This window comes from Bos mutus, chromosome 16, assembly GCF_027580195.1.
Source record: "Bos mutus isolate GX-2022 chromosome 16, NWIPB_WYAK_1.1, whole genome shotgun sequence".
Lineage (NCBI taxonomy): Eukaryota > Metazoa > Chordata > Mammalia > Artiodactyla > Bovidae > Bos > Bos mutus.
This window is the reverse complement of record NC_091632.1, coordinates 53,681,904-53,705,055: the sequence shown is the minus strand read 5'-3', so window position 1 is coordinate 53,705,055 and position 23,152 is coordinate 53,681,904. Positions and strand designations below refer to the sequence as shown.

The 23,152-nt window shown below is 40.0% G+C and overlaps 1 protein-coding gene across 2 annotated transcripts; it reads right to left on the bottom strand.

Annotated features, from left to right (window-relative positions):
* Positions 1-7,146: 7,146 nt before the first annotated feature.
* On the bottom strand, positions 7,147-14,446 carry COX20 (cytochrome c oxidase assembly factor COX20). 2 transcript variants are annotated; one of them, XM_070385368.1, is made up of 4 exons: positions 13,865-13,991; positions 8,418-8,532; positions 8,240-8,303; positions 7,147-7,839 (listed from the first exon to the last, which is right to left on the bottom strand). In XM_070385368.1, the coding sequence occupies exons 1-4, from the start codon at positions 13,904-13,906 to the stop codon at positions 7,698-7,700; spliced, it is 363 nt and encodes a 120-aa protein (XP_070241469.1). In that variant the 5' UTR covers positions 13,907-13,991; the 3' UTR covers positions 7,147-7,697. The 2 variants fall into 2 exon arrangements, with proteins under 2 accessions (XP_070241469.1, XP_070241470.1); XM_070385369.1 differs by lacking the exon at positions 8,240-8,303 and having other exon boundaries at positions 13,865-14,446.
* Positions 14,447-23,152: the final 8,706 nt, after the last annotated feature.

Genomic DNA, 23,152 nt, shown 5'->3' with positions numbered 1-23,152 from the left:
CCTGTGTAGCACAGAAAATTTGGGAAAGAGATAAGAATGTTGATAGAAAATGTTAGGTTTTAAGAAGCATTTTCAAGGTCAGAATTACTGTTAACTATTACTGTCTTCATTTGTATAAAATGAAACAAATCTGGAGAATATATAAGAAATTAGGAGGGAGTGCACCATATAGCAAGCAAGAGAAAAAGTTGATGCCAAGTTTGGCAGAACAAGATCAATAAACAAAAAACTTGGTTTACTGTTTACCTCTCCCCTTGCCTATATCCCCTCTATGGCAAGCAAAACTGGATAAATTTCTGAACAAATGTCCCAACTACACCTTAGAAAACTCACTTTTCTTAGAAAAGTCTCACCTGTGAGACTTGTTTAAGAGATGCTGTCACTAGAAACTTCTGTATATAGTTGATTATACTTACAATCATCCTGAGACAAGAATTGGATTAGAGTGGTTATTTGTACAAAAACAGCATAAAGATAGAAATGATAAAAGTTGAAACTGCAAAAAGTTACCTCTGTTGGTCGGTTACATCTTGTTGCTCATACCTGGCCTTGGGTGGAGAGCTCCAGCTCTGACTGAAGAGCCTGAGACTTGACTTGTGGCCCTAATACACAAACAGCAAGGTGAGATCTTAGGATGAAGGCTGAGTCCAACCAGTTTGACACTGAAGTGACAAGCTACGTTAAATGTAGAAAACAAGCTCTCATTTGCCTTAGGATCCTGTCTGAAAATAAGAAATGAAACTAGTTTTAAATGCTAGCAACAGGTATTAAGCTTAAAAACAATTTTTTTCAGGGAAAGATGACTCAGTATTTTTCAACTCTTGAGGAATTTACATTCATGGAAAGATTGTGTGCCGCGTATGCCTCAGGTGTGGGAGTTGAATTGACATGATTTCCTGTGAACTTAATATATGAACAGGCTTTTTATCCTAGGATTGTTTTTTAACAGGTTCCATTGCACAAACAATATTTTGATAGTATTTAAGGCAGTGGTGCAAACACCTTTTACATAGGAAGATTGTAGATCTGGAAGCGTGTTTCTGATATGTTTTGAAAGCCAAAATCAGGATAAATATATTAAGGAGAAATTAAGGAAAGTATAAACTTGTATCTTGGTAGTCCAAGCTGAAGTTTTTGGTATTTGACACACAAAACATTTCAGTTTTCATAATTCACATATAACTTAAAATGTCTCTTTTTAAAAAAAAGTGGAGTCTGTAGGACAGAAAAGTCATCCACTTTTCAACCACCCAGAAGACTCATTTTGGAAGGAACCCGATTCTTCTGAAGCCATTTTTCTAAAATTCTTAAGATGTTTGAATCTAAACTTGTTCATATTTCTGGGGCTCTGGAGCTCAAAAATGGGTTTAGATTTTAACATTTTAGTAATACTTAATGAAAGTAAGGATGTATGATAATGACCTGGCAGTAAGTTGCAATGCTTAGTTTATGTATTGTAACTTTCTTACACATGAGTTTTAAGGAACCATTAGTGCTTTAAGAAGCTTAGCAGCTGCTTCAGATCTCTTAAAGGTTGGGATTTACTACTCATGTAAACTTCAGTCTCTCAAAATCATTAGTTGCCTTAAAATAGTTGAGAGTGCAATAATTTTGTGATAGTGGAGAGCCTTTTCCTTGTATCATTTTGAGATGTGACTTTTTGGCCATCAGCCCCCAACTCCTATACTCAAACATGCAGGTAATAGATGTAGCCAGTTTAGTGCCTAGAGTTTTATTTGGGGTGTTCTAATGCCCAATTTTTAACTTAGTACTATTAATCGTACTACATGTACATGATTACAAGACAATAAAAATACATTGTTCCCCTAACTACTGTTGAAGTGACATTTATCTTAACTAGTCCTTATTAACCTTGATAATAAAAAAGTAAATAATTAATTTGGAAATGACCTACTGGACTGGTTGGTTGTAGTGTGTGTCCTTGAGTGTGTTGCAATACAAAAAATTAAAAGCCATGACCTTAACATTAATTTTAAATTACAAGCTTATACATTTGAACAGGTAATAACCTAATTTTTAAATTCTGCTAATCTTGGTGGTCACAGTAGTGACTTTGAACCATGGAAATACGTGGACCTCAGAAAATAGCTTTAGGTAGGAGGGTAATGGCTAACTAAGATAAACACTTAAGTGAGAGTATATACATACATACATATATATACTTTCACATCCTAGCCAATCAGAGATTCAGGTGATAGGTTACTGTTTAGTTTGCCCAAGGAATGAAGTCCATGAGAAATAGTAAACTGAAAATAGGTAGAAATATTACTCAAAAGGTTAACCTAGAATACTCAAAAAGGTAACACCTGTACATGGTGTGATCAGGCTGAGAATGTGCTGTCCACTGAGAAGCTGAAAAAGTACTGTTTGACATGTAGACAGGTGGTGGTTTTCCCTTGTAATTGGGGGCCCAATATTACGGGAGTAAATGTTGTAGGTAACTGTTAGGCCAGGACATCTGTAATCTCTGGTTAGATGAGTTATTGGGACAAGAACTTAGTCATGTACTTAATGTAGTCAATTCTAGTTACGAATATTGTAATTTTTTTCTCCTTACACTAGGAATCAACATAAACTTGGATCTTGACAAGGAAAGGGGTTTTGCTTTTAAATAAAATGGGATTCGTTGGTATGAGAAACAGTTGAAAGTGATAGCATAACAGTCCAGGCAGATGGATATGGAAAGGTTCAGGTTCAGTTCCTTAAATGCTTGAGTTAAAATCAGTGCTGCACCAGTGGCACAGCAGTTATTACTGCGAATGTTCAGTTCACCTTGGGGATCTGCACAAGTGGACACTGTAGGGATGACAGGCTTGGAAGGCTAGCATTGAGTTTGGAACCTATAAACACCTAACTGCTTGTTGCATGTTCTTCCTGCCAGTCCTCTGATACTCCCATTACATGATCTTAAGGAAGTAAAAATTAGTTTTGGCTAGTAAAATATTTTACACTTGCCAAGCACTTGAGAAGCATTGCCACAAATTAGCATTAGCTGAAAAATCTTTTAAAGATAAAAGCAATCAAGAACTTTGAGATACAGGCACTGTAGACAGCTTGCATGGCATGAAATCTTCAAAAGTGTTCAGGCATACATAGAACAGTTGAAGCTTACTTGAATGACAGGATAATCTTTTACCTTAGCTGTTATTAAGGTACCCTTTTAGTTGTAGTTAAGGGAGATGGGAGAGTCATGGTCAAGAAAAACAGAAGATTCCAACTTACTGTTTTTTGGTGGTTTTTTTTTTTTTTTTGAAAAATAAAGCAAACGATAATGTGCTGATTTAAGTTTCATCTCCTTTTCCTTAGTCTGTCCATGTGAATGTGCTGTGTGGAAGAGTAAAAGGGCCCAAGTAAATGTGTTCCAGTGATTCCAATAGGTATTCCAAATTAATTGCTGCTTGTACGTTTAACACTTGTTATATTGGGCTTTCAGGGTCTCACCTTAACTAGAACTCTTAAAAAGATGGGAAAGGGAGAAATTAGTAACTAGGTGGGTAGATCTGTCTAAAATTAGAAGGAAAAAAAACTTCTAACAGCTCCTTTGTATACCTGAAATGCGAAGCATATTTAGTAGAATGTTAGTTGGTGGTCCTCTTGTAGACATTAGAGGCAGTACATGCAAATAGAGCCAAGTCCTTTTGAGATTATCTCATTCTCATGGTTCAGATTCCTTCTGTTTAATGTTTTGTATGTTTCAACACTCTACTTGTAGTTTAAATACTTAAGAGTATTCTAATGCAAAGAAATCTAGAATGCCTATGTCCTTGGGTTTACACAATCCTGCAGCTATGGTAAATGCACAAATAAGCAGCTTAAAAAACTTGGAAAACCATCTTTTGGATAATGAAGTGATGTACATTTATATCAAAAGTCCATTAAACCAGGAATTGAAATCTAAGACAAGGACTTTGATTATGCTAGTTCAGAAGCATGTATGAAACTAGGAAGAAATTTCCCTCACTACATACTTCAGAATAATGTGTTTTGGTGAGAGGAGAGGACTTGGGTGCTATACCGACGGGAAATAAAAAGATCAGGATTTCCTCAAATACAGTTTTATTCTGTCAATCTCTTAATGGCTTTTGAAGAGCAGACAGCTTAGAGTAAAAGGTAAAATTCACAACCCTTCCTTTAATTGGAGAAAAAAAAAACTAGGAAAATGTTTTTAAAGGAGGCTTGGAATTTAGATAGTAAAACACGTTTCATTTCACATGACTTGTCCTCGGGGCCTAAGGAGGAAGACATTTTAATGAAAATTCACCCTGTAGGAAACCAGTTTGTGTTGATTTGAATATCCTAAGGGTGGGCCATAAAATAGGTGTTTACTAACTTACAGAACTCTGGAAGTTATTCTTAGAAAAAAGGTGGAACAGATAACTGCCCATGTGAACATTAGTGAACAGAAATCTTTGACTGTATAATACAGTCAGTGGTAGTTTTCTCAAGATATATAAATACTTGCAAAGTCTATAATCTCTAGAAAATAAAAGGCGAATGCAGTGGTCGAAAAGACTCATAAAATGTTTGCAACACTGATCAGTAGCACCTACATTATAAACATTGAAATGTAATACTTTGAAAAATACTGTGTAATTTGTCCCTAAAGCGTCTCTTTTCAGAGAAAATTTATGTATTGAACTTAATGCACACACACAAAAATACCCTGTGAAAGATAACAGTATTTGGGTGGTAGAAGATAGCACTGACCTGATTTGATGACCAATGGACCGTATTTTTAAGATGCTTCCAAAAGAGATTTTATTCTAGAGGACCATTAAAAACTACAATTAAAACAATCATTGTACTTTTTCTACTTTCCTCATTAAGGTATTCTGCTTTCCCACAGTCATGTACCTTACATGACTTAAGGGGTGCCTTAATCCCCATCCACCAGATTTTTACCTAGGAATAGAAGGATTCAAACCCTATTTGATACCTAGCATTTTGCTGAAAAGTGTGCATAAACAGGAATCCTGAATTTATTATATAGACCTCCTCGCATTATAAAAGTGAAGCAAAGGGAAACCAGCGATGGAGTAGAGGTACGTAGCCTGGAGAGATGCTTGCAAATAATGGTACTAGGGATAGTCAAATTTGTTGGCAAACTTGCTCAATATAAATCACAAGTCCAGAGAAAAGCCAGTTAATTTTAAAAACCCTGAGGTTCTTTTATTGAAAGGTAAAACAAGGAAAAAGGAGGGGTGGGGGAAGAGGGGGACTGCATAAAGCACTTTAAAGATAGTAGGTATGATAGATGAGCCACGAAAAGTTTTAAACCTACTAATGACGACAATTCTATTTTAATCAGCTATTTAGCTGGTACCTACTGCTATATCACGTAGTGTGAAAAATCGGATTTAATGGAATAATGAAGCAGTGCAGCTGAAGCCTTCATATGGGCCTGGAAGGTAGGTTACTCTTTCAGCTTAAGTGTGAAAAGCATGTAAGCTTCTGGATGAGAGGGATTAGTGAATGTTTAATAATTCAACTGACAACTGCTTTATGCCAGACACTATGGGAATGTAAAGATAAAAATTGACAGGGTTCTTAGCTATACTCAGTGACCAGTGCAAGTGTCTACCACTGTGGGTGTAACAGATGAAACAAACTAATATGAGAGCCTACATGAGATGATGATGAACCTAATTGTAGAAGTTGGTGAGCAATAGGATGTCACAGAGAGGAAATAGGACAAGGGCACTCTTAAGTGAAACGAAGAAGTGAGCAGAGGTGAGTTCATGGTGAGCCAGAGGCACACTGGCAATAGGATTGGCGGGATTTACCAGCTTGAAGTTGGATGGTGAGTAGAAGATTGGACTGCAGGAACCAGAAGTGGAAGTGTCAGGATCAACTTGGAGGCCCTATTCAAAGTATCTAGTAGCAATGTGTGATATGGGCCTAGAGCATGTTACATGATCCAATAATTCATTTTGTATCATCCTAATAGTTCAAGAAGAAAACGTGCTAATACTGTAAATTTATGAAATGACATAAGTAATCCAAGTAAGTATTTAAACCTGTGTTTTTATCCAGGTCTCCAGTTTGTGCAGTCTTCTGTGAAAATGAACTAACCTTGTTACTGGTGAAAGCCTTGGAAATTTTTGCCAGCCGAGAGATTTTTCTCTTAACTTGGGGTAAGATTTAATAATAGTGTGCTAGAGCTGGAAGGGGTTTAGTTACTTAATCCATTGGCCTGATTTTATATGTTACATGTTATTAAAATATGATCAGTTCTCATCAGTTTCCCACCTACCCTGCCCTTTAGAACAAATGGCTGTCACATCATGAATTGTTCACATAGTTATTCAGGTCAATTTGAATAATGTAGACTGCACTGAGCTTTGATTTACGCCAGTAACAGGAGGCAGGTGATCTTGCGAAACTTAGTTCTCCAGTCAGTGTCCAAGGTTCTCCCTGTGGTGGTGGCCAGATAATTAAGATCAATAAAGATCAGAACAGTGGTCCCCAACTTTTTTGGCACCAGGGACTGGTTTCGTGGAAGTCAACTGTTCACCTTCTGCTGTGTGGCCCAGTTCCTAACAGGCCATGAACCAGTGTTGATCCTGGGGTTGGGAATCCCAGATTTTGTGTACATGCTTGACAGTGTCACTCATGATCCGGATGGCACTTGATAAACCATAAACACTTGTGTACCCTAAGCCGGAAGAAGGTGGGCACAGGAGGGAAAATGGTACCTTTCTCATGAAGTGAACTGGAGCAAGCCCTGCCTCCTAAAAAGAGGCATGACGTAAGTCTCAAGACATCTCTTCCTTCCTCTATTTAGTTAACCATGATAATCAATAGGCCCGTAAAAATAATGCTGGAATTCTATCTACCAGTGTTCATTCCTTAACCAGGAAGGCCTCTAAGCTTGTGTTTTAATGTTGGTATTTATTAAAACCAAAAATGGATGAATGAATGAGTGAATGCTTTGGGCTTAGTTGGGTGTTGGGTGTTTTTTTTTAATGGCAGCCAATTTATTATTATAAATGTCTTTACATAATGGAACAACAACATGTTTAATTTTGCAATTCTTTTTCCTTTGCACCACACAAGTTTCAGAAGATATTTTTGTGCATGCCATGTACAAGTTTAAATTCTACTTAAAAATAAAAACCCTGCATACTTCAAGAAATATTTAGAGCAGCTAAAAATCACATTTCCTTTCTGAGAGATAACTCACCTGTTAAAATGGGAGAATACAGTCAAGCAATGGGTACATTTTAAAAGTAACAATTGGAAAGTGATGATCCATTAGTTTTAAGTCTGATATAACAGCACTGACTTTAAAGACCAGAAAGTGTCCCTTCATTTTTAACAGGGTACAGGAATACAGTTGGGACTTCTGTTTTTAAGGCAAGTTTTAACATCCAACTGAGATTTTATTTCTTGAGACATCAGGTGTACTCTCTCCTTACTATAAGGAAACACTTTCTAAGCAAGTTAAACACAAGGATTATTTGAAGTGAGTCCATCATGCTATACTGACAGTAGATACAGGGCCAGAATAAGTTTGTAAATACTGACACGTGTAAAAAAGACGGCAGCTTACACATACTTTTACACATTTACTTGATTGAAAGCCATCTTGGGGTACATAAAATGTTCTCTGTAGTTCATCTCAGCTTTGTTCACAATGAGTGACTTGTGTCTGGGTTTTCTATGCTCAAGACTGCTCAGCTGCTGCTGCTACCGCCGTTGGTTTGTTTTCTTGAAGGATCAAGGTGGGTACTTTCGTATAAAATCTTGTTTTTAATTCCTTCTCTGGCAAGTCTTTCCTGGATTCTTAGCTTTGCATAATTATACCTACAGTGGAACCTAGTAAGGAGAACGTGAATAAATTACCAATATAACATACCTATGGGAACTAATTTGAAATTTTTAAAAGCTTACAGATGACTGTCAGTGGTATATACCATAGGCAGGGATGAAGTGAGCATTAGGATAAAAGATTGAGGCCTTCCTAAATGAAGTATAAACCCTGACGTGGCATTAATGCAGTGTCTGATGTCACATTCATCTGTTCATTTGACAAATGACACAAAACACATGTGTATATATAGATATCTAAAAGATTTAAAGGCAGTCCAGCAATATCGTTTTGTAAGATAATCTTCAGTAAGGGTGGGAATCTCCCAGTGGGAGATTGCTGAGTATAGCATGTGCTTTGGAATTAGATTAACCTGTTAAAATCTTCTTGAATACTTAACACTCATACCAGCATCCTAAAGTCACCACGATAAATCCTCCTACTCCAACGTCACATGATCTTCTAATTCTGCCTGTCGAAAGGAATCATAAACACTATAATCCTGACTGTGATACTTCATCTAGAACAAAACTGTAAACACATAGAGAAATGTTTTTTATACATGAAGAAAAACAGATATACTCACTAGTTAACAAAAAATGTCCAAGGCCAGCCACAACAGATCCTAATGAGCCATATAATACCGAATCCCGAGCACAGGGAATGTTTTCAACATCTAAAATTCCTAGGAGTTTAAAGGGCTAGGAAAAATTAAAAATTACATTGAGTTAAAGAATATTTTACTTCAGAGTGGTTTGGCAAAGATTAAAAACAAACCATCCTGCTTTGGTATCTAATATGAATGAATCTAAAATGGAAACCTTGAGAATTTGACCACAAAGTACTAAGTAGTAAATTAAACCTGAAGAGATATGGGATCATGCTTATGCCATAATTTGTTAATCAGCTGGTTTGGAGATAGGGGCATACATTATTTCATGAGCTCTTTGAATCGCTCTCTGGAATCTCTTGGGGATTTGGCTATCACTGAAGGTAAAAGGCAGCATAATTACAATTTGAGAAACAGATGGGAAAGTGAAATTGTTATAACCGTGTTACTTAGAATATTTAGTATACTGTTTTAAATTCCTTTAAGGATGACTGCAGATTTTATCTGTGTTAAGTAGTAACAGCAATTCCATTTTGTTTATAACAATAAACATTTTGACAAGTCCCTTGTCTGTTTCCTTGCCTATGATACAAAGTTGCACTTGATTTCTTTGTTGAAGTACATAGTAACCACATCTAGATGTGATGAAAAAAAGTGGAAATCTAAGAGGGTTGGATTTTAGTCTCAGCTCTGCCACTAACTTCTGTAACCTGTAGGATATTTTTTTTTATTTGGCCTGCAGTCTGTAATGAAGGGGTTTGGCTAGGTGATAATTTCAAGTCTAAAATGGTTTTTAAATTCTTCATACAGTCTGCATTGGATTTATGGATTTGTTCTCCCTCTTTGAAAAATCCTGCCACTTTTAAGAGTGACATTTTCAACCTGATGTCTTGTCATTCTCACTGTGTACCTTGGGGTTGGGGGGGGGGCAGACATTTTTTAAAGTCACACTTAATGTTTTGCTGCAGCACTCTATTCATTTGGGGGAAAATTTTTTTTCAGTAATGTAACTTTTAAAAAGCAAGTCACTTGCCCATTCTTAGGAATGAGATGATACCTAGATGGTAATACACTATAAGGGAAAAAGAAGACTGGATTGGAAGAAATAGGGAAAGGACAGTGAAGGGCAAGTTAGATTCAAGGTTGAAACATAAAAGTATATTGACTGTGTTTGCTTTGGCTAAAGTTTCTGCAGAAAAGACAATGTGACTTGGTTTCTAATAAAGCAAAAGTTATATACTCTCAGAAAACTGTTTTTTTCTTTCGTCTCTGCCTGTCCCCTGCCACAACACGTTTGAATGTAGCAGGTGCTTCTTAAAGTTGGTGGACCCCAGTGGCTGGCAGGCTCTTCAGTACAAATCTTTGTATACAAGAGGTTGGGATTTAACTTTTCATTTAATTTAGCAACAAAAAGAAGATTGTTCCTTACCTTCAGGTCAAGAGCCCAGTGGCATTTATGGGCCCAGAGGGGAGGGTGTGAACTGTTCTGAAGGTAGGCCATTGCCCTGGGTGGGAAAAGGGTGCTAGAAAGACTGAGATTGGGGGTGGTGGTTTTTAATGTCAGCTCTTAGAAGCGAGACCAGCAGCTTCTATCATGGGAGAATGTTAAGATGGCTTTCCCATTTAAGCAGAGAATGAAAGGAACCATTAAGTGTTGGCCACAGCATGCCAGACACTGCTTATCCCACCAAGACAGCACAAGCTCTTTCAAGGCATCTGGACCTTTTCATTTGGATTCTCCATTACCGGAGTCCTAGTGTAACCCCAGCTTTTGGTGGCGGGGGGTGGGGGGGGGGGCGGGGGGGTGGCACTTGGATGAAATGATCAAGTACAGTTCTTTGCCAGGTGTGTAAACTTGCTGGACATCTGAAAGGGTGCTATTTAAGTCAACTAGGTAACTTCCTGAGCCTTTTTAGAGATTTTCGAGTCCCACCCTTCGACTCTGACTCATGGGCATTTATGTTTAGGAAACTGAGCACATCCCCACCCCAAACCACCAGATTGGGAGAAACACTGCTTTGGAGATTTAAGTAAATTTTTGAAATTGCAAATTGTAGAATAATCCAGCTTTGAAAGATAAACATCTTGTTAAGTGTTACCTTCTAAAACCAATATATGGTTTCAGATGCCAAGGATGGTCCTGCTAAACATGTATCACCTGCAACAAAAACTGCCTTGGTCGATGTCAGTAGCACCAAGGTTGAGAAGCCAGTGCTGGTCTACTTAAACAATCTTAAAATTTAGAGGTGCTAAGGGGTTATTGATACCAAGCTCTTTATTCCTTGTTTTAAATTCTCTTAGCCTTTGTGACATTTCTGAAACAAGCTCAGGGTTTAAGTAGAAGCCTCGTAAGTGGCTGGCAGAGTGGAAGTCAGTCTGACCCTGAAAGCCTGTCATTTTCATTGGAGCATTTAACCCTTTCAGAGTTCACATATAAGGATTAACAGGACATAACTAGATCTGCGTGTGTGCTTAAATCACTTCAGTCTGGGATCCTATGGACCGCAGCTTGCCAGACTTCTCCATGGGATTCTCCAGGCAAGAATACCAGAGTTGGGTGGGGTGCCGTGCTCTCCAGGGAATTTTCTTAGGTCTACCTGCAGGCGGGTTCTTTACCACTAGTGCCACCCGGACTCAAAACTGGATAAGGATATACTAAGATTTTTTTCCCCTTTTCTAGTAAGAGAATTGTCACAGCCTCCTGATAAATCTGAAAGTTAGACTAGTGATGGCTTAAAAGCAAATACAGAATACTGTAATAAAAGTCGAGTTCAGACAATATATGATAGTATCTGAACTGTGAGTCTCAGAAATGGAATCTAAGCCTGAAGTCTTTTTGAAGTAGTTCTACTTGTAATGTTCAAGGCATTTAGCATTCCTCTTTTATTTCTTAGTGAAGTCAGTCATGTCCGACTCTTTACAACCCCATGGACTGTAGCCTACCATGCTTCTCCGTCCATGCCATTTCCTTCTCCAGAGGATCTTCCCAACCCAGGGATCGAACCTGGGTCTCCCACATTGTTAGCAGATGCTTTACCGTCTGAGCCACCAGGGAAGTCCTAAGTAGTCTGCAAACTTAAGGTTCACCTGCTATTAACAAGTTAAAGCCTTTAGATATATAAAGATTATATTTTAGGGTAAACTAATATTTTAAGGTTAGATTTAAAAGGGCAGCTTTACCAGCATACCTTGATGGAAGTAGGAAAGCTCAAGAAGAAATGTCTAAACCAGAATGCCAATTTAATGATTATATAGAGAATAAGTCAAATTAAAGCTGCTTCGTTTTCCACTGTTAAATGTATCTGCTCCATCAGTGCTCATTTGCTTTTTATTTCCAAGGAGGAGCTGGCCCTACTATTTAAAACTAGTCCTCACTGTGCAGCTGATTACTCTTAAGGACTTTGCTTCTAATGGTTATCCCTTACTTTAATTGCATTATTTGTTTTTCCTCTATTTAATAATCTCCAGTCTAGAAATATACAAATTACCCTCTCAGCACCCTGTTCCCCCAAGCCACTATTCCATTTTTCTGCTCTTTACTGCAAAACTCAGTTAACAATATGTGTTCCTCTTCACTTACAAACCTACCCTGCTTTTAACGCAGTTCAACAAGACATCCCCTACCCTCCACTGAAAGGGCACCACTGAGGTCTTCTAAAAGAGCCATTTTGCTAAATCCATCATACTTTACATCTCTGCACATGTAGCACAGATAATCATTTGACTTTGGAACATGTTTGGCTTAAAATACAAAGTTAAAATTTTTTTCTTTCATTGAATTTTCTTTATTTTCAATGGATTAAACCACCATCATGACCCTAAAATGACAGCAGTTACCTCCTATCAAAGGTGAACAATCATATATACAAGGAATAAAAAGGCCCATTGAAGATCCAGGTGTCTTCACAAAGCCGTCTAGAATTTTGTGTTTGAAGTTAGATGCCTCTTGAAGTACTCAAGTGTCAAATAAGGGTACCTTTTGTTCTACTAAAGCATATTCCAAATGGCATGTGAGACACGAAAAACAGAAAAGGCAGCAAGACAAACTGATAATATGGAAGCAATTTATCCAATGTTTGTTCATAACCATTGATCTACGCCAAATTTATTTTTAAAATTTTATTTTTTGGTTGAGCTACGTCACATGTGGGATCTTAGCTCCCCAATCAGGAACTGCACCCCACACCCCACGAACCCCGCACTGGAAGCTGGAGGGAAGTGTCCCATCTAGGGCAAATTTAGATGGAAAATTCCCCAGAGCAGCAAGAAAACTGAAGAAGCAATCAAAATTTTCAAGCTGAGCAGATCTCCTAGATCTACAGATTTGGTGCAGTGTGGCAGAGTAGGTCTTCCATAATCTCTGGTTTTCGATGTATAGAATTTTTTTCTTTCTGCGTATTTTTTATGAGCACCTAATCTGCATTGAGGATATAAAAATTGGATTCCTGCTCTTAAGGAAGATAAGACATAAATTAACTTCCAATATAATGCTGTAATGATAACAGCTATGTACAAGGTGTCAGGGAGATGAGGACAGAAGCACCTCAGCTACCTTTGGGGAGTCAGGAAGCCCTTGCCAGAGATAGCCCTGTTGAGCTTTAATACACTTGGAGAGGAAAGCATGAGAAGAATCACAGAGACTGAACAGTTAAAGAGTTAGCTGAGGAGTTTTATACGCTTCCCAGGTGGCACTGGTGGTAAAGAACCCGCCTGCCAATGCAGGCGACCTGAGACTCGGGTTCCATCCCTGGGAGGAGGGCATGGTAACCCACTCCATTACATCACAGATGGAGGAATTCGAATTTAACCTGAAAGCAATGGGCTGCTACGGCTGAGTTTTAAGCAGATGTAAAATGATCCATTTTACAGGGCAGCCCACAAAGACAACTGTGGATGATGGGCTGAGATGGCAAAGCAGGACACGAATGCCAGCCAGCGAAGCTGCTGGTTGCATATAATAATGCAAACTCCACGTGGTTGACTGAAAACTAGTTAACGGGAAAAAAAATCGCAAATCTTTTCATATGATCCTCCTGCTCTGGATATAAATTCACTAGAATATAGCAAAGTTTTCATTTCTCAGCATTTGCCCATTCCTCCATGTTAGGGAACTTTAAAATCACTCTTTATTAGCCAATTACAATATGAGGCGCCTCTCAGCAAAATTTTCTTTCCACAGGGACGAGTCTTAGGGCCTGCGGTAAGTTATCTGTATCGGTCCCCTCATCCTCCTAGTTTGGGTCACCTGAATCGTGTCACGATAAAAACGGGCTGTGCGACTGCAGAGACGCTAATGACATGTGCTCTTATCCAGGGTCTCCCAGCTTCTGAGACTGTGTCCTCACCCGCCGCCCGCCCGTACCCCACTCGCCCCCACGCCCGCCGCGTACCCCGCCGCCCCTCGCCCGTCTTCCCCGAATTACCTTCCCCTTCCCGGGTTCCCCGGGTTCCGGCGCAGCCGCCATGGGGACTGTCAGCGCCGCTGCCCCGCCCCGCCGCCGACGACCGCCGTGGGCGGACGCCCGCCCCGCCCCGCCCCGCCCCGCGCCTGCGTCCTCGCTGTCCGCCATTTTAGGGAACGTTTCCCAGTCTCCTAGGCGGCAACACTGGCTTTGCGGCTACCTCGGGTGCGGCCGCCATTTCCTTTGTTCAGTTGAACAGATCACGTCTTCACCGGGGCTTTCCCCAGGTTGAAGGCTTGGAGAAGAGGCGAAGGAGGGCTAGGGAAGCAACCATGCACCCGCGCTCTTGGCACTCGAGGCTGCGCCTTTTCCCGCCTTTGCCCCTCCTCCGTCTCCAACCGCCATTTCTAACCGTCGTCCGCGCGCGTGCTCTCGCTCGCGTGCTTGGACGCCGGGCGCGTGCGGCGGGGGCGGGCGGGGCCGCGCGGAGGAGCCGTGCGCGCCGCCGCCGCTTTGTCCTGCGAACGGGAACCCCCCACCCCCCCTCAGCCCACGGCCCGGAAGTCGGCCCGTCCTGGCGTGCGGCCTGCGTCCCCTTGATGTCCTTTGTCCTCCCGCCCCGGGACGAGCCCTGGGCGGCCCTAGCAGCTCCACCCAGCCCCGGCCTCCAGCAGAGTGTGGTCTCGCGCCCACTTCCCCTCCTCTCTTGCTTTGGTTTCATCCGGGAGTTGCTTTAAAATAGCGCCGCTCCTTTAGCTTGAAGGAGACTGAGGACAAAATGGAGGGAGCACCTCGTCAGCGAGGATGCGTCAAGACGTTTGTGCCGGGCCTGCAGGCTGGGGAGGGCGGGCGGGGTGAAGTGGAAAAAGGCCTGCGACACGCATTTTTGAATGTTAGGTAGTGACTGCGACTAAACCTGAAATCTGCATTTTAGCGGCAGCAGTCGTCTGATGCAAGATAGGGCTTGCCCGCTTACTCAGCACTCTAAATAAGTACAATGCAAATCCTTTTCCCGTATTTTTTCCTGTGCACCGTAAGGAAAATGTCCTTATCAAAACCTCATGCCTCCTCTTTTATCTATCTGTATATTTCAAAATATATTCCTGGGAAGATGTTCAAGCTTTCGCGTGTATATTATTATTGTGCATAGTCATGCTGCAGTGCACAGAGTAATTTCTGCATAAGGTTCGCGATGATTGTTTGCTATCATCTGTATTAGTTGAGCGTTTTCTTTCTCTTTACACTGTAGTGATCGTTTAATACCTTTCTACAGTCCCAGTAAAACACTTGGTTTATGACTCGTGTGTGTGTGTGTGTTTTAAATAAGTAACTTCGGGGGAAATTAAGCTGCTTTAACATACTGCTTTAATATTAGTTAGGAAATAGAATAAACGTCACCCTGCCCATGATATCCTGCCAGTTTGGGGTTCTTAGCTGAAAATCCTTGCTAACTATGCTTTGAAATCTTGGTCTGAAAGGTAGTATTTAAGGCAGTAATAGTCCATTAAAAGTGGAGAAATGGCAAACCACTCCAGTATTCTTGCCTGGAGAACTCCATAGACACAGGAGCCTGGAGGGCTATATTCCATTGGGTCGCAAAGAGCAGGACAACTGAGCGACTAACACACAGTCCATAAAGGAGTGAGGAATTCTTTTGAATTAATTCATAGTTGTGTCCTAAAGGAAGGAGACCTGGAAAAGTACCAGAGCCATCCTATTTTATTTTTTATTGAGACTTCGAAAAATTGCTAGGGTAAAATTAGGGTCCTTTCATTTATCTTTGCAGTATTTTCATATATCATTGCTTTATATTAAAATTTTAAATTTCACAAATGACATAATACATGTTTTTTCTAATTTTCATATAAAGTGAAAAGTAAACGTCTTTTTTTCACTTTCACCCCTTTTTTCTTCCCTATTTAAGGTAAACACAAGTAACAGTTTAATACATCTGTTTCCAAAGTGTTTTCTTTTTTCTTGTTAATTAAAACAACCCTGGGATATAGGGTAAAAAGTAAAAATCTCTCTATATCAGACCTACCCTCATACTTGTGTGTTTGTATATGGCGCACACACACTTACGTAAATGTCTATGCTTTACATAATTTTAGCATTTAATACTATGCACTGAAAATTTTTTCATGTGAGGATCTGTGGACTTACTCATTTTAAAGGCTGCTCAGCAACCCTTTGATTAGTTCCCTTCTGATTGACCTAGCCTTCCAGCACTGTTGCCAGTTTACATTCCCCATTAACAGTGTACGAGAGTACTTGTTTCCTCACAACATTTATTTATTCATATTTTAAACATTTTGGCTGGCCTGGATCTTCCTCATGGCTTTGGCTCCTCTAGTTGCAGACTGCAGGCTTAGTTACCCTGGGGTGTGTAGGATTGTATTTTCCCAGCCAGGAGTCAAACCCCAGTACCCTGCATTGGAAGGTGGTTTCTTAACCACTGGACCACTGGGAAAGCTATCCTCACGTTTCTAACACTGCATATTATCATATTTGAATTTTTTTGTCTATCTGATGAGTGAAATACGTTTTGTTTTTTAAGATTTATTTACTTATTTTTGTCTGTGGTGGGTCTTTGTTGCTGCAAGTGGGCTTTCTCTAGTTTCCTCAAGCAGGGTCTACTCCTCATTGTGGTTCTCCGGCTTCTCATTGCAATGGCTTTTCTTGTTGTAGAACCTAAGCTTAGCAGTGTGCCCCCCGCTGCCCCCCTCTGCCCCGCCCCCCCCCCACCTTGGTTGCTCCAAGGCATGTGGGGTCTTCCCAGACCAGGGAATCACACTGGTATCACAATAGCTTGCATTGCAAGTCAGATTCTTAACCACTGGACCATCAAAGAAGCTGGAAAAATGGTGTCTTAATTGCTTTAAACTTTCCTGATTACTAGTATGGTTGAATATTCTTTCAAACGTTTATTGGTCATTCTTTTCCCAAAAATCTATTTGTCAATTTTTTATGGATTTTTTCATTTTAACTTTTAATTTATTATTATTATGGAGTCCAATATGCCAATGTTTTCTTTTATGGCTTTTGATCTTGTGTCTTACTGAGGCCTTGCTTAAGGCCTTCTTGACTCCCATTAAAAAAAAAAAATTCTCATAATTTTGAAAATCATCATATACTCTCTCATTAATAATTTTGATTATATCTTTTCTTATTTCTTTTTTTTTTATTTTTTAACTTTACAATATTGTATTGGTTTTGCCATATATCAACATGAATCTGCCACAGGTATACACGTGTTCCCCATCCTGAGCCCTCCTCCCCCCTTCCTCCCCATACCATCCCTCTGGGTCGTCCCAGTGCACCAGCCCCAAGCATCCAGTATTGTGCATCAAACCTGGACTGGCGACTCATTTCATATATGATATTATACATGTTTCAGTGCCATTCTCCCAAATCATCCCACCCTCTCCCTCTCCCAGAGTCCAAAAGACTGTTCTATACATCAGTGTCTCTTTTGCTGTCTCGTATACAGGGTTATTGTTACCATCTTTCTAAATTCCATAATATGCGTTAGTATACTGTATTGGTGTTTTTCTTTCTGGCTTACTTCACTCTGTATAATAGGCTCCAGTTTCATCCACCTCATTAGAACTGATTCAAATGTATTCTTTTTAATGGCTGAGTAATACTCATTCGTGTATATGTACCACAGCTTTCATATCCATTCATCTGCTGATGGACATCTAGGTTGCTTCCATGTCCTGGCTATTATAAACAGTGCTGCGATGAACATTGGGGTACACGTGTCTCTTTCAATTCTGGTTTCCTCAGTGTGTATGCCCAGCAGTGGGATTGCTGGGTCATACGGCAGTTCTATTTCCAGTTTTTTAAGGAATCTCCACACTGTTCTCCATAGTGGCTGTACTAGTTTGCAATGTAAAAGGGTTCCCTTTTCTCCACACCCTCTCCAGCATTTATTGCTTGTAGACTTTTGGATCGCAGCCATTCTGACTGGCGTGAAATGGTACCTCATAGTGGTTTTGATTTGCGTTTCTCTGATAATGAGTGATGTTGAGCATTTTTTCATGTGTTTGTTAGCCATCTGTATGTCTTCTTTGGAGAAATGTCTAGTTCTTTGGCCCATTTTTTGATTGGGTCATTTACTTTTCTGGAATTGAGCTGTAGGAGTTGCTTGTATATTTTTGAGATTAGTTGTTTGTCAGTTGCTTCATTTGCTATTATTTTGTCCCATTCTGAAGGCTGCCTTTTCACCTTGCTTATAGTTTCCTTTGTTGTGCAGAAGCTTTTAAGTTTAATTAGGTCCCATTTGTTTATTTTTACTTTTATTTCCAATATTCTGGGAGGTGGGTCAAACCAACTTTTGGTATTATTGACCAAGGCAAGTTTGTAAATTTCATTTTATATTTTACACTTTTTTTCATACTAATGAAGTATCTATTTTGAGGTCTTCTGTCTAGCTTTTTGAATTGACTGCTTAAATTCATGTATTCTCCACTTTCTTGGTTTCTAACAAATGTATTCCAGGCTATAGAGTTTCCTCTGAGAATCATTTTATCATATGTTGTCAACAGAGTTTGACAGGTAATGTTTCTATGACCATTCTTCTGTAAATTTTCTATACTTTCAGTTTTTCTTTCTTTCCAAGTGCATATATTTGGATATGCTTTTGGTATTATATTTTAGGTGGCCCATGTAGTTCTACTTTGGGGGAATTTTTCAATTTTTGTGTATGTGTGTGTATTACCTAAGAGATCATTTTGTACATGTTCCATAGGCTTTTGAAAAGAATATTCCTTCTCTACCTTAGCATTGTTAAGCTTATTTATTACAATAGTAAAATGTATACACTATAGCATATATAAAATGTTTAAACTATATGATAATAGCATTAAACGTATTTGCCATTCAGCCATCTATTTGTATGGTAAGAGTTATTTCGTTGCAGGCAACAGACTGACTGTGGTTAGCTTAAAACAAGAAAGAAATTTATTGGGAAGATGTGGAGAAGCTCACTGAATTGATAAAAAGTTGGAGTCCAGTCTTAAGGACAATATCCAGGACGGTTCCAGGGGTTGTCATAGCAGGAACTAAAAGAATGACTTTCTAGGATGACAGTGAAAACCTGTTTAGTCTTACTGTTTAGTAAGTACTGTTTAGTACTTACTTCAGTAAGTACTTACTTACTGTGCTTCACTTTTCAACTGTGCTGTCTATAAGACTCTCTTGTTTGTCTGGTCATGCAGATGTCCTGATGCGGTGGTGGTTTAGCATAGTGGGGCCAGAAAACCTCTCCTTTAAGGGTTCCTTCCCTCTCTCGGTGGCTGCAATCCCCTGGCACACTGCCCAGAGTGCCTGCTTTCATTCTCTCATCTAGGAGAGAGTGTTTGGAGTCAGTAATCCCATGCTAGATCTATGGTTATCTGTAGGCAGCGGGAGGGGGAGGGCTGAAATGGTTACATCATTTGGTTGGGTTGTGCTGGCAAACTCGCTTTTTGAGGTTCTCTTCTAAGCTTGTGTGGGGTCATTTTGTAATCAGGAATATTGTGTTTAATAATGAGTTTGATCCCCACTCTCTGTATCATTGGGAAGTTCCTAACTGTCCTGGTCGACTGATGGTACACCCTCCTGTCTTTCCAAAGGAAGTGTCAATTTATTTTTATTTTTACATTGCTTTTTTCATTTCAGTGGGTTTTGGAGAAAGGGGTGGTAAAAAGAAAACTGGGCTCAGTCAAGCCTATGTAACCAGCAGTCTGAATTTTCCCGCTCTTCTTCCCTCTTTCCGTGTGTCTGTGCATGTGTGTACGTGAGCGTGTGCTTCAGCGAAATGGTACTAGAGCAACTGATAGGAAAACCAGTTGTTTTCCACCACGTTTCTCTCCGTTCTGGAGTTCTGCACCCCACAGGCAGTGTCTTTTATCTTTTCTGGCTCTTTCTGCTGGTAGTTTACTTTTGTATTTCTAAGTAAAAATACTCATTCTCCTATTTCTTATTTTTTCAATTTTAGGCATTATCTATTGATAATAAAAATGTATCCTTCTTTTCTACTCCTTTCCCCTTTCCTCATCCTCTCAATATGGTTGTATCACACTTCCAAAAGCTAAATAAACATTCAGTATGTACATTATTATGGCAATGCAAGTGGTCATAGCTGAATCATGTGGGATACTATGATTTCATTTCTTTTCTTATACAATTTTTAATTTTTCCTGGAGTTAATAACTGCTGTGTTTGTTTGCTTAATTTTGTTGAAGCTAGGTCTTGTTGATCCTTCCTTCCTTTTCTTTTTCATAAGAGATTATCTAAAATTTAGCATATAATACTCATTTGGCTGATGGGACATTTGGCTCTTGGGACAATTGAGTATTACGTGCTCTTCCCTACAGCCCCCTTTACTGGTTGTTAAGAGTCAATTATACACATCTCTTGCCAACTCTTTGTTCAGTGACTTCATCCTGGTTACTTGAATTTTGCTATAGTGGAGTATTTATGCCACAGAAGTCAACGAGTGCTACAGATCAGAGCTTCTTTCTTCCATTTTTTCTACCTTTGCCCTTCTCAAACAGGTAGTTTATCAATATGCCACTGAATGCACCTCTCATTAATTTTTCTCTCAAAATTTTTCTAAAGAGTTGTAAAAATCCCCACAATATAGTAAAAAATATTGTATAATCTGCATGTCATTTTATTTTAAAAGACATCTTTCCTGGAGCTTGTCTCCTCTTGGTTCAGTCTGTAATGGTTGCTTGCTAAGACTGATTCCCAAATACCATCCTAGGGGTTCTCATTATCTCATGCCTACTTGGAAATCATCTGCTTCCTCAATATGTAATCTTCCTCTTTCCTGGCTTATTCCCTCATTTCCAAGAAGTATATACTCCACTGGCTTCCTGGAAAAAGTTTGCATCAGTTCAGTTCAGTCGCTCAGTCGTGTCCAACTCTTTGCGACCTCATGAATCACAGCACGCCAGACCTCCCTGTCCATCACCAACTCCTAGAGTTCACTCAAACTCATGTGCATCCGTCGGTGATGCCATCCAGCCATCTCATCCTCTGTCGTTCCCTTCTCCTCCTGCCCCCAATCCCTCCCAGCATCAGGGTCTTTTCCAATGAGTCAACTTTTCGCATGAGGTGGCCGAAGTATTGGAATTTCAGCCTCAGCATCAGTCCTTCCAATGAACACCCAGGAGGTAAATATTTTGAGATCATCATGCCTATGCATATTTTTTTCTTCTGACAGCCTTGATATTTGGTTAAAGTGGCATTTCTAAAATTATTCCCCCTCCTAGAAATAAAGCAAATGCTGATATAATCATAATGTCATTGTCATGCCTAAGAAAGTTAGATAATTTCATAATTCATCTAGAAGGTACTACATATTCAAAGTTCCCTTCAGTTCAGTTCAGTCGCTCAGTCATGTCCAACTCTTTGTGATCCCATGGACTTCAGCACATCAGGCCTCCCTGTCCATCACCAACTTCTGGAATTTACTCAAACTCATGTCCATAGAGTCGGTGATGCCATCCAACCATCTCATCCTCTGTCATCCCTTTCTCCTCCTGCCTTCAATCTTTCCCAGCATCAAGGTCTTTTCAGATGAGTCAGCTCTTCGCATCAGATGGCCAAAATATTGGAGTTTCAGCTTCAACATCAGTCCTTCCAGTGAATATTCTGGACTGATTTCTTTTAGGATCGACTGGTTGGATCTCTTTGCAGTCCAAGGGACTCTCAAGAGTCTTTTCCAACATCACAGTTCAAAAGTATCAATTCTTCTGTGCTCAGCTTTCTTTATAGTCCAACTCTCACATCTATACATGACTACTGGAAAAACCATGCTGCTGCTGCTAAGTCACTTCAGTCGTGTCTGACTCTGTATGACCCCATAGATGGCAGCCCACCAGGCTCCCTCGTCCCTGGGATTCTCCAGGCAAGAACACTGGAGTGGGTTGCCATTTCCTTCTCCAATGCATGAAAGCGAAAAGTGAAAGTGAAGTCGCTCAGTCATGTCTGACTCTTAGCGACCCCATGGACTGCAGCCCACCAGGCTCCTCCATCCATGGGATTTTCCAGGCAAAGTACTGGAGTGGGGTGCCACTGCCTTCTCCCATAGCCTTGACTAAACGGAACTTCCCTAATTGCACATTGTTTTTAAATAAGGATCCAACACTACATTTAGTTATTGTATCTCTGAAGGAGATGAGAATACCAGACCACCCGACCTGCCTCTTGAGAAACCTGTATGCAGGTCAGGAAGCAACAGTTAGAACTGGACGTGGAACATCAGACTGGTTCCAAATAGGAAAAGGAGTACATCAAGGCTATATATTATCACCCTGTTTATTAACATATGCAGAGTACATCATGAGAAACGCTGGGCTGGAGGAAGCACAAGCTGGAATCAAGATTGCTGGGAGAAATATCAATAACCTCAGATATGCAGATGACACCACCCTTACGGCCGAAAGTGAAGAACGAAAGAGCCTCTTGATGAAAGTGAAAGAGGAGAGTGAAAAAGTTGTCTTAAAGCTCAACATTCAGAAAACTAAGATCATGGCATCTGGTCCCATCACTTCATGGCAAATAGATGGGGAAACAGTGGAAACAGTGTCAGACTTTATTTTTCTGGGCTCCAAAATCACTGCAGATGGTGATTGCAACCATGAAATTAAAAGACACTTAGTCCTTGGAAGGAAAGTTATGACCAACCTAGACAGCGTATTAAAAAGCAGAGACATTACTTTGCCAACAAAGGTCTGTCTAGTCAAGGCTATGGTTTTTCCAGTAGTCATATATGGATGTGAGAGTTGGACTATAAGGAAAGCTGAGCACAGAAGAATTGATACTTTTGAACTGTGATGTTGGAAAAGACTCTTGAGAGTCCCTTGGACTGCAAAGAGATCCAACCAGTCGATCCTAAAAGAAATCAGTCCTGGGTGTTCATTGGAAGTACTGATGCTGAAGCTGAAACTCCAATATTTTTGTCACCTGATGCGAAGAGCTGACTCATTTGAAAAGACCCTGATGCTGGGAAAGATTGAAGGGAGGAGGAGAAAGGGATGACAGAGGATGAGATGGCTGGATGGCATCACCGACTCTATGGACATGAGTTTGAGTGAGCTCCAGGAGTTGGCGATGGACAGGGAGGCCTGGTGTGCTGCAGTTCATGGGGCCGCCATGAGTCGGATACAACTGAGCGACTGAACTGAACTGAACTGAACTGAATCTCTCTTATTCTAGGACAGTCTTCCTGTTTTAGGTCTTTTATGACATTGACTTTTTAGAAAATCTAAAATCTACAGTTATTTTTTAGACTGTTCCACATTCTGGATTGTC